The sequence below is a fragment of the Buceros rhinoceros genome, unplaced genomic scaffold (genome assembly GCF_000710305.1).
Source record: "Buceros rhinoceros silvestris isolate BGI_N320 unplaced genomic scaffold, ASM71030v1 scaffold13155, whole genome shotgun sequence".
Classification (NCBI taxonomy): domain Eukaryota; kingdom Metazoa; phylum Chordata; class Aves; order Bucerotiformes; family Bucerotidae; genus Buceros; species Buceros rhinoceros.
In genome coordinates, this window is record NW_010411297.1 from 23,889 (window position 1) to 35,421 (window position 11,533).

General features: G+C 44.5%; 1 protein-coding gene across 1 annotated transcript in view; it reads right to left on the minus strand.

Annotated features, from left to right (window-relative positions):
- Positions 1–1,509: 1,509 nt before the first annotated feature.
- The window catches only part of DUSP27 (dual specificity phosphatase 27 (putative)), a 10,761-nt gene continuing 737 nt past the window's right edge, over positions 1,510–11,533 (minus strand). The window contains 5 exon segments of the mRNA XM_010135974.1: positions 1,510–4,346; positions 6,563–6,780; positions 7,541–7,772; positions 8,716–8,810; positions 11,192–11,324. Coding sequence (XP_010134276.1) covers positions 1,510–4,346; positions 6,563–6,780; positions 7,541–7,772; positions 8,716–8,810; positions 11,192–11,324 — 3,515 coding nt within the window.

Here is an 11,533-nt window from a genome sequence, read left to right on the forward strand (position 1 = left end):
TATACCAATGCTTTAGTTATACATACTCTTTCACGGGCACCCCCTTGCCGTGGGGAAGGAGCTTGCGTGCCCTTGTGAGGTTGAGAGCTGTGCTGGTGGTGGCATGTGCCTCCGGTGGGGTCTCCCAAGCCAGACAGGTCTCAACTGAAGGGTCAGACAAAGTGTGTCCACGGGCAGGATGGGCTCACTAGCCTTCGGGCAGCCATCCTAGGAGAAGGACAACTCTGACTCCAAACCCGGGCAGATGGAGCTCGTTTAGCCTTGTAAGGCTCCATCTAAGAGAAGGACACTCTAACCAAACCCACGACCCGAGGACTTCGCTGTCACTGTCCAAGCTCGCTAGGCCCTGGCAGATGAACCTCAGGTGTAAAGGGGGGGGCCAGTTCTGCGGAGGCCCGAAGGGTGGACTCGCATTTGCAAAGCCCTGTAGCGACAGGCGAGGGACAAAACGCCAGGTGAACCGTGCCTCGCCTATCAGCGTGCTTGCAGTGAGGGTGGGAAAAACCCTTCCCAAATCTTTGTCCGTGAAGCCAAGCCATGATGATGAGTTATACATAATTTTATTATGAGGTCAGTTTGTGTATCACTCTTTAAAGGCAATCATGTTGAAAATTAATACATGACAATCTGTCTGTAGACATAAAAGCAGAGCTGAGCTGCACACATAAAACAAACTGGAGACAGTACTTCAGAAACTCAGCCTAACCTAGTATCAGTGCTAACCCTAACTCTGTCTCTTTAATTACATCAGTACATAATTTTTAGGTGGATGTTAATACTACTGCATTTTGCCTTTTTAGACCCAAAGTTCTTAGCAGGAACCAAGGATACTGGAGCAGAGATAACTCCATCTAATAGAAAACAATGGTACCACAGGAATACGTTCATTACTGGATTGAACTTCTAAAAAGAAGGCAGCATCTTTTTTTCTAGTATTTCACTTTGCTTCTGCTACTTAGTGAAGTAAAACAGTATATGTATTCCCCTGAACTGTCTTATTTCTGTAGACATTCGTAAGTCTGGTGCAGAAAATGCAGCTTACCTGGTAATATGTTCTCAGTGGCTTGAAGTAAAACTGATTAAGGGAGGAACATTTTTCAAGTTCCTAGAAAAAGCTGTTGCCTTCTGCAATTTATGATCAAAAAGATCCTAGAAAAAATATGTCCAGTCTTTAATGAGACTAGGAAATTGAAATAACCAAAATGGGATGTGATTGGTCTTCTGAATTGAGGTGCCACCATTACTTGCTTTTGCTGCTGAAACATCGTCTGGTTCCTAATGGCTTCTAACATTGTGTTCCTACATACATTGATCATTTAATACTAGCATCTTCTTTCTGACAAACCACAAACACTTCCAAAACTTGACCTTTTCCCTTTATCGCTTTTGATTAAGAAGAGAACTATCTGCAGGAAATGCCCTACAAACCACAAAGGATTATCAGAAATATAATGATGAGTGATTCAGGGACTCTGTGGCTCTGCTTGGGTTCCTATAATCTGATCTTGGTCACTCTTCCCTTCTCTTCCGGAGCTTTGCCGTAGTTTCTTCTAGTCGGCTTCTCCAAGCAGCAATAATGGCATCATCATCCATCTGTTCTTCCTCTTCTTTACGCATGCTTCGCCTATACCGAGAGAACTGTCTAGATGCAAATCTTTCTTCACTTTGCTCCACTTTTGCCTCCTTCTTTCCATCTTCTTCAGACTTTGAAAAGCTCTGGGTGAACTTTCTCTTAGCTCCAAATTCTGACATGTCTGACCTGGCCTCCTCTTCACATGCCTCCACATGACGAGATCTAACTCGACTCTGTGTAGATGGTTCAGGTGACTCAGAGTCAAAGGATGGTTCAGGTGTACTTCGGAAAACATGCGGCTCTGGGCTCCTTTCTCTGGAACTTGTTGTCTCACTGACCCTTGACCTTGTGTACTCATACATCTTTCTATCCTCTTTTGCAGAAGCAGAGGAAAATCTTGACATGGTTCTCAGGGAATCTCCTTTAGACTCATAGGACGAACGGCTGTCTAGCTCTTCTCTTTGGGATCTGGAGAATCTGTAACTGGATGTTTCAGAATCCATCTCTCTAACTTTGGATGACCTGCTATATTTCTCTCTAGTACTTTGATCATAATATGACGGTGGTTCTCTTTCTGCTTTCAGGCCACTGAGCCACTTGGTGATATCAGTCTCTATCTCTGTCTTCAGTGCACCTGTATTTGCAGGTTGACTGGACAGATCAAAGACTGTATCAGTTGTGTCAAGATCTGCTTGAAAATGGTGCCTGTGGCTATTTGTTGTACTCTCTCTGTCATCTTCTACTTGATTTTCTTCTCCTTTGGTCATCTTTTTTTTAAATAAAGTGCTGCGTTTATTGTCGCTGATCACCTTTTCAATTTGATAATCTGACATTTTTTCTCTCATTTCCATTTGCATCTCCTTCTCCTTCCTCCTGAGTTTTTTTAGGTCAACATCATCAGCAAAGAGGCTGTACAGTGGCTTGCTTGTTTGCATTGTCTTCATGTTTGAACTAGTTCCTTCCATCCTTGCACTCACTGAGGTATTGCAAGACAGTACAGACTGAGACTCAGCCCTGTGCACGTCCTGCTGGCGCAGCTGAAAGGTAGCAAGAGATGAGCCACTCTGACCACTGAGAAAAGAAACCTTATCATCATCTACACGCCTGCCAAGGTCTCCTGACATTACGCTGGAGGCCATTGCAGATGATGGACGGGACAGCATCATGATCTCATTTTGCTTTTGAGCAATGGTTTCACTGACCACGTTAGCAATCCAGTTCTGAATGCTTGCCATGGATATTGTGTCACCTGGGCCAACTGGGGGATTGGGAAGGGGTATACTTGGCATCTGAGGTTGCATTGCCCCTGTGCTGCTCCTGGTCTGTGATAAAGATGAATGATTTGTCTGCATGCTCAGGGCAGAAGCTGCATCCTCAGCACCACTTGCAGAAGGTGCTGAGGGCCAGAAAGCTGACAGTGGGATACTCCCACTCATCGTACTGCCTGTCTCCCAGCTGCACATGGACTGACTTTCTTCTAAAATTTTCTTTGAACGTTCAAGGAGTTCCGCACGCCTCTGCTTCTTTTTAGCTGAAGCAGAATCCTCACTTTTGGCAAACTCCACAAATTCCTCCTTGCTTTCACTGCCCACTTTCTTCTGCCGCTTCATTTTCCAAGCCTGGTAAGCAGTTAGATTAATATCTGACAAACTCTTCCCTTCTGCTTCCTCCCCATCTTCCTGGCTACCATCTTCTGCTGGAGATGGTGCAGAAGGAGATGAGCGTCCTAAATCCTTCTTGTGAAAGCCAAACTGGATCCTCTTGACCTTCCACCTTTCTAGAGGAGTCAGCTTATCTTTGTTCTTTTGGCAGAAATTGTAAAAGGAGCTACTATCTGAAAACACGCTCTCCTCGTCCACATCCCTTTCCTTTCTTCCTGCTTCTGGGGATTGTCTTTCCCCACAATTTTTATTCTTAGAACGATATCTCTGAGCAGCTTCCTTCTCAATCTCCAGAAGCCTCTGGTTCCACATGTCCCAAGTGCTCTCTGAAGACATAGAGCCTGTGCGGCTCCTCCTCATCCTGCTAAAGCTACTGGCTTCCAGCTGTTGTTTTAGGGTTCGAATCTCAAAACTGCTCACACTCTCAACATCACTGAATTCACCTGACGGGTAAGGTCTTCCTCCCATGCTGGAATCATCCTCCTCCTCCCTGGGTGGGCCATCCCTTTGGAATTTCTCATTTCTGCATTGCCAGTCATGGATCCTCCGCTCCATGTCCTCCTCAGATTGTTCCCCGTCCTGATTGAGAAGATTTGGAGATGTTTTTCTTTCATGGTTAACTCCTTGTTCCTTTGAGGGCAGGCCTTGTTTCTTCCTCCATTCCTCATACAACTGTTCCTCTTCCTCCTCACTGATGAGGGTGGAGTGTTTGGAAACCCAGCTATTTTTTCCTATTGATGAAGAGCTCATAAGACTACCCAGCAGGCTGCTGGTGTCCTCTTCTTCTACTATGATGGAGTGGGCTTTGGCTCCCATGATGCTTTCTGAGTCCCCAACTCCAGACAGCTGGGAAGAAGTCTCTGCATGGACAACAGGACTTTGACTAGGAGTGACTTCGTCATCTCCAATATGCTCCGACTCTCGTTCCTCCAACAACTGTTCGTTGAGATCCCTTAATTGTTTCAGAAAGCCATCATTGGGGTAAATGGCACGCTTCTTTCTCAGAGTCATCAGAGCCTCCAGAATGGTCATATGGTGGTAGATCATCAGGTAAGCAGCCACCAGCACAGCTGAGCGACTGATTCCCATTTCACTGCTGACAAGGATTTTGCCTACAGATATTGAATATAAAATTAGCTATTTCCCATAACATAGAGAGGTTGCTCTGATACATAGCACAAAAGCATCCTCTGAATAGTGTTAAAGCTTACACAGATTATGTGTTTCAGTGACTGAAGATAATACTAAATATTTGTTAGCTTTATCTTAATAAAAATCTAGACACATATGAATGAAAAGCATGTTAGTTTCAAAAGCTAATTCAAAAGCTAAATTGTGCCTGTGGGCAGGCACAATTTAAAACAATCTAAATAATATTTGTGTTTTCACCTATACACTTCCCCAAATAGTTAAAAGCTTATAATCGGTATTAGGAACACAAGTGACTTGCTTTCCATGCTTCAGTTTTCCCATATGTAAAAAGGGAGATATTAGCATTAGCCTCCAGGAAGGTATTGGGAGGATGAGCAAATATAACTTAATTTTTTATAAGGCAGATTATAGGACTTAAATACAATTTTATATTAATTTAATTATATTTTTGCCAGAATCCAGGTCTACCCTTTTGGAAGGTATACTCAAACAGTATACTCAAACATGTAGACTGGCTGGAGGCCAGACTCATAGTATAGCTCAGAACAGTAGAACCAAACAAGTAGCAGAAGCAAGCTGATTTTGTCTCTGACAAACTGATACAGCTGCTTCAAACTACTTGGACTCACCATTCTGCAAACAGCTAGAGTTTACTGCACGAGCTAGAGTTTACTGCACGAGCTAGAGTTTACTGCACGAGCTAGAATCAAAGCTGAGGACCTGCCTTACTTCAGAAGGCTTTCTACTTACACAGAAACCACCTCTTGCAGAAAACTAAGCTTTGGCACAGAAGAATGGTTTTTTAAGGTACTTTTGTAGCAAATTACAGTTAAAGAAAACCTTGTAAATATGAAATGAGCATAAATGAGGCTTTGCTAGCTTGCAAATAGCTGAAATTACTATTTCTAAATGTGCGATAAATTGCAGTTTAAGCAAACTGTTTACACTGGAACTTAATGAAGCTGGTTTAAACACTTTAACCTTTCTGACTGCCGCTATGTTACCGCAAGTATTTACCTACAATCTCAAAATGTCTTTTACACCTACATTTAGTATCAAAAGTCTCAGTTGCCTTCCAAGTTTTTTAACAGCCAGTAAAGCCTGTCTAACAGCTCACCAAAAGGGGGGGATCTCACTCCTCTGCTTACTTTCAAGGCTTCTCTGTCTCGTGCATCCTTTCCTGTGTCAGCTTTGGTACTTGCGGGGCCTGTTCATGAGCCAGTTCAGCTCATTAACCCAATGGAAAGCCACCTCTTCCCTGCTGGGCTGTCATTTTTGCTGGGTTAGTGAGTCAAAGGGTTGAGGAATGCCAGCAGTAGTGAGCATCTGTGCTATGCCAAGGGTAGCAATGGGTGTTATGAAGAAGAATGTGGATGGGTAGAGTGTCCATCCTCGTGTTGTTGTCGGTGAGCTATTAAAACTGGCTCCACTTTTCTTGCGTACTAACAAAACTTCTCACTTTTCTTACTGTCATTTCTACTAGGAGGTAACCTAGTTGTGTCTCTTAAAAAAATGCACTGAATAACATATATGAAGATTATCAGTGATATCACTCTTTGTGGTGTTCATTTTCATATTCAATTCCATGAAGATATTTCTAACTGTCCACTGAAGCTGCAACAAAATGACCAGTATGCACTGGAAGCCCACAGAACAGCAGTTGCCTGGGAATTGGAGTCTAGCAAATTACACAGAAGCCTGGGCATAGACATCCAGGGGTTCAACCCATCTGTTTGGATTGTTCTAGTAAATCAGCCTGTTCTTTGCAATAAGCATCCCGGAAAAACGGAAACTCAAAGTGTACAGGAATATATCAATATATAATATTATATAACATAAACACCAAAAATTGCTTTTTTTGGAGCAGGACTTCACCGCTTTGCAGTAATAGGGTACTTCCAAAGCAACTGAGGGAGATGGCTCACAGCCAGTTTGAGTCAAAAGACATGTGGCTTGCAGCAGTGGCTTCTGAGCTGCCCTCTCTCCCTAGTTTGCCCCTCCTGTTTGAATGAGGCATGACAGAAATCGACAAGAAGTGTTCCCCATAACTGGATGCAGAGAACAAAGTATCTGCTTTCTACCCAATTACAAAAGTGGCATTGGCTGTTTATCAGAGCATTGCTTCCACCCATTAATCCCCAAGCTTTCTGGAACCACTGTAATCTTTTCCTCTTACCCCTGTAAGTCAGCAGTGCTTCGTCAAGGAACTCCGCAGCTGGGCGAAAGTGTTTGGAGATATCCGAATCTGGAAAATCATCCACTTCAATGCCCAGGTATTGGATATTCAGGCCATTGTAGAAATCTGGTCCTGTGTATACACCTGTACCATGAGCTGCATTCAAGACATGCGTTATCCCCAGTCTCTTCAAACGGCTTTTGTTCACTGCAACACTTCTTCAGAGAAATTAAAAAAAAAAATGTTAGGTATCAGTGCTTCTATTTCGGGTATGAAAGAAGCTGTCTGCTACAAGGTCTACAGAGCTCCCAGTCTGAGTCCTCGTCCAACACACTGCTCTACTCAGACCTTAATGTCCTTTGAGATTTCTACAAGTGTTTCTTTCCAATACTCGCTGGGAAAAGAAAATGAGAAACCTGCACTCGTCAGTAGAGCTGCGTGCTCAGTTTCCACTCCAGCTTGATTTTAAACACATCCTCCCATCCTAGGTTCAGTCTGTTTACTTATTTCTCAATTTTTATCACCCCGTAAGTGATGCTTTGGACTATATTCCCTTCTAATTCTGTCTGGTCACTTGCACAGGTGTCTCAGATGGCTGGGCCATGGTACAGAAGATCAAATATTTCCACTCAATATTTGCTACAGCATTTCTTCTTTAGCTTCCTCTTACATAACAAAGACTTAAGTCCCAATTTCAGGGCAAATTCCCATCAGACCAGTGTGATCTGGGCTCATTTGCCTTTTCCTCTCCTAAACCGTCGAAGCATCAAAATAGCATAGGAAAGCTGCTGATTCGATTCCAGAAGTATTTACTTTTCAGCACACAGAGATCTTTGTGAGCATATTTTGCAGAAAACTTTGGGGCTCTCTAGGGATGAAAGGTATTAGATGCATGTAATACATGTTATGCTTTCAGTGGTTCCATCTGACCCTTCACTGGGAATCTCATGCAATTTGATGACAGAAGCTGACACTCACTTTTCTGCTATGAAGACATTAGGCCAGACTTCATCCACAGCATCCCTGGGGGTCTCCAGCCTGTCCTTCACAAGTGCCCTCTGCAAGTCCATCACACATGGCGTGTTAAACAAGCTGGTGTCATCAATCTTTTCCTTAACTCGGGTGTACAGGTCTTCCACCATCAGCTGCCGTGCAGACTCTAATATACTGGAACACACTGAATCTACCTTGACGTCCTTTGTCTTCAGTTCTGGAATAAACTGACAGTGTAACTAAAAGCATGTAAAGCCAATGCAAATATATGTTCTTTGTTCCTGGGACAAGCCACTTTTCCCAGTGACATCACACCATCCTGTCTACAATGTGTGCGTGTACATGCTTATCTAGTAGCCTCAAGGTAGATAGTAATGGGAAGAGCATATTGCACTGTCCTCTCAGTCCAAAGACCCACACTGGCCAAAGGCTGGGGAATTAAGGGCATGCTCATTCTGGCCCCAGAAGAATGCAGTTGCTCTCAACATCTTCCTGAGAAGGGGAAGTGGAGAGGGAGGTGCTGATCTCTTCGCTCTGGTATCCAGTGAAGGACGTGTGGGGAATGGCTCAAAGCTGCACCAGAGGAGGTTCAGACTGGAGATCAGGAAGCATTTCTTGACCAAGAGGGTGGCCAAACACTGCAACAGGCTTCCTACAGAAGCAGCCAGTGGTCCAAGCTGGTCAGTGTTTAAGGGGATTTGGACAATGCCCTTAACAACGTGTTTTAATGCTTGGTCAGCCCTGACATGGTCAGGGAGTTGGACTAGATGAGTATCGTAGTTCCCTTCCAATTGAAATTTCTATTCTATTCTATTCTATTCTATTCTATTCTATTCTATTCTATTCTATTCTATTCTATTCTATTCTATTCTTATTCTTCTATTCTTATTCTTATTCTTATTCTATTCTAGTTTGTTGCAGCAAGCAACCGGCAAGCAAACTGTATTCACCACTGTGGCACATGATTATGCCATAGATTCAGTGCACAACTTCAAAGGAAGTCACCAAACCTCTCTGTAAGTTGATTTTCTTTGTTTTTCAACTCTACCTCAGGTGGGGTATTCTCATAAAGACTTTTTAATCATTTCAGAATATCTGGATGAGAAAGGGAAAATATATGCAACTCAAGTCCATAGTTCTTTTACCTTTCCTCCTCTTACCTTCACTGATGATTTGTTTGGCAGCCACAGCAGATGACAGATGAATTGGCTCCATGAAGATGCTCTCTGTATCAGTGTCTGATACCACTGAATACCTGCCAACCAACCACATTGCCTGTTAGGCAAATGCCCTCCACTGGGATCCCATCTCCAGGATTTAGCCCTTTTCACCCATTCCAGAAGAACGCAGCAGGGAACTGGAGCGGTGAGGATCCTGAGGAGTGGTAGTAGTCCCAGCTACTGACCTACTCACTCTACTGCCACCACTCACCCTCACCAAATATGCCTTCAGAGGCATATCTGAAGCACTACAGGCTTCAAGCATGTCTTGGTGTCCAGTGTTTGCAGGATGCATTCTTCCCATGGAGAGAAGCTGCGGAGGGCCATGAGGGCAATAGAAAGGACTGGTGGAGGAGCTTTTGGGTAGAGATCAGTGTCTGACTTGAGGCTGGGTGGGGCATGGATCACAAGGAATAGTCTCACAAGTAGCTCTCACTTAGACAGACAGACATAAATATTGTCCTAACTAGAATTTATTGAAAAATTCCAAACAGATTATCTTAGAAAACTGTTGGGGTTTTTTTTCTATTAGCTATTTGCCTACAAGCATCCTTTGAGTTAGCACAAGCTGCAATGCAAGCATTAAGATTGAAGAGTGTGAATCTCTCCCTCAGTGCTCAATCACTTGGTCACCTCATAGCATGACGCTGTGGGCAGTTGCTCCACTCACACAGTGTTATCTAACCGCAGGTCAGAAACAACTATGAAACCCACAAATGCCTTTGAAAGGAGTTCTTTGACACACGGCATCATTTATTTCAGTTTTTAAGCAAACAGTGGCCACAATCTTGACACAAATATATTTGCATCTGGGTCCACTCAGATCTTTACAAAATATTTTACGGAGCTTTTTTCCTGGTGCACACCCTCTACATTTCCTTCCACACAGATGGTACAGATCATTAGGACAAGGTTGCTGCCATCACAGAAGCTATCTGCCAATGCTCGCGCACAGTGTTTGGTTTTGTTTAATTAAAGCAGGAGAGAGAGGGTGATTAATGTGCAGTCAGGGTGCAGCCAGGTGTCTAGAGACCTAAACTGCTTTCATTCTCCAGAATCAAAATGGAGGGCACAGCCATTGGAAGCCACTTAAGGGGCTTGTCTAGGTAATTTGGTTGGGTTCCAGCACTTGTCAACTGTGACTGGAAGTAATCCTTTTGTAGCTCTTTAAAGGAGTTTATGAGATGAGCAAGGGGAATCTCAGTCTCATTTACAGGAGACGACACAAATTTGCAGCTATGCCCTCCCTTCAATTCCGTTTGCTGTAAAGGTTGCCTCCAATCTCAATAAAAAGGTAACAGTTGGTAATAATCTGCCACCACAGCCTCAACACATTTAACCTGTAGCCCCAAGTACCCATGAAACACACAGATGCAGAAATGCCCGAGCCTGGATGCTTCAAGAGCCTCGTTCTAGCTGGGAAGGACCATGCTATTTTCATCATTGATTTTGGCACTGACAGCAAGAAAAAAAGGAGGGGGGAAAAAAGGGGAAGGGGAAGGGGAAAGGATGAATTGGAGAGGTGCTTCTGTTCAGTTTGAGTGACTGATGAGCAGTAAGAGGGATTTACAAAGTTTAATACATAATTCTACTTAATGTGAGCTCAGTGAACTTCCAAAGCAATTTTTAAATGCATATAGTTAAATGAAATAAACACGTTGTCTTCATTTTTCTGCAGTGCCCCACAGTTAATGGGAAACATTTCATAACCTCCTATTTGTTTAGGGCCACTGGGGCAGGTTCTTTTCAAGCTTGATCCCCACTCCCCGCCTTCAGCTAAAGCATCTCAAAGTGTATAGAAAGTCCTGCAGAGCATTTTGCTTTAGGAAAAGAGCACAAAGGGATGTAGTTTCCCTTGTATTAGGAGAAAACACATCTAATCGTGCTTGTTTTGCTTGAGGTAACTCAATTTCTGCTTGGGCTGTGACAGCCTCCTGATCAGTGCCTGAAGCCTGTAGCTAAAGATGGCTCTGAACCAAACCCAAATCCAAAGACTCTCAGTCTTTCTGGGTAATATCAAAATTTAAAAATCCATGGGTCCTTATAATGGACAGGGTTGAATTTGGGAAGAGGTGGAATATGGATCAGAAGTTTCAGTATGGGGGTGGATGTGAGAGGATGAGACAGGGAAGAGTCACAATACCACCTCCCAGTAATGCTTTCTGCAATTTAACCTCCTCTGTGAGCGTGTACACTCTCAGCAGGATGGATTAATTAGTGCAGGAGTCCTGCCTCTGCAGTCTCTCACCCTGCTGGCACACTAACCCCCACCTCAAGCAGGGGAGGGAAGCCCTGGGCTCCACACTTCATCCAAGCACCTGTGTGGAGAGAAGGCAGTGGAAGAGGCAGAAAGGCAAGTTGATCCACCACATGCTAGCAAGGAGGCCATGGCAGTGCTTGCGGCAAGCATACTCACCGGCTGGGTGAGGGGCTGCGGAGATAGTGGGCCTGCACAGCCTTCACGTCCGGTCCCTCGTCCTCCTCGTCCGGCACTGCCTGCTTGCTGTCCGGATCTCTGCCGCTAGCCATGGCAGCTGTGAGAGGATCCATTACGAGGGGAGCACGGCAGGAGGGAAGGCCATTACAGAGGTCCTCACCAGAGGTGGCAGTGGCAGGGTGGGTATGGCAGAAGGAGCTCCTGCATCTTGCTCCCAGAACCCTGCGGGAAGACCCTGCTGCAAGCCAGCCACACTGGCTCCTCTGCCAGGGTGCCGCCATTCCTGGGGCCTCGTGCGGGTCCCCGGCTGCTGCCCCGCGC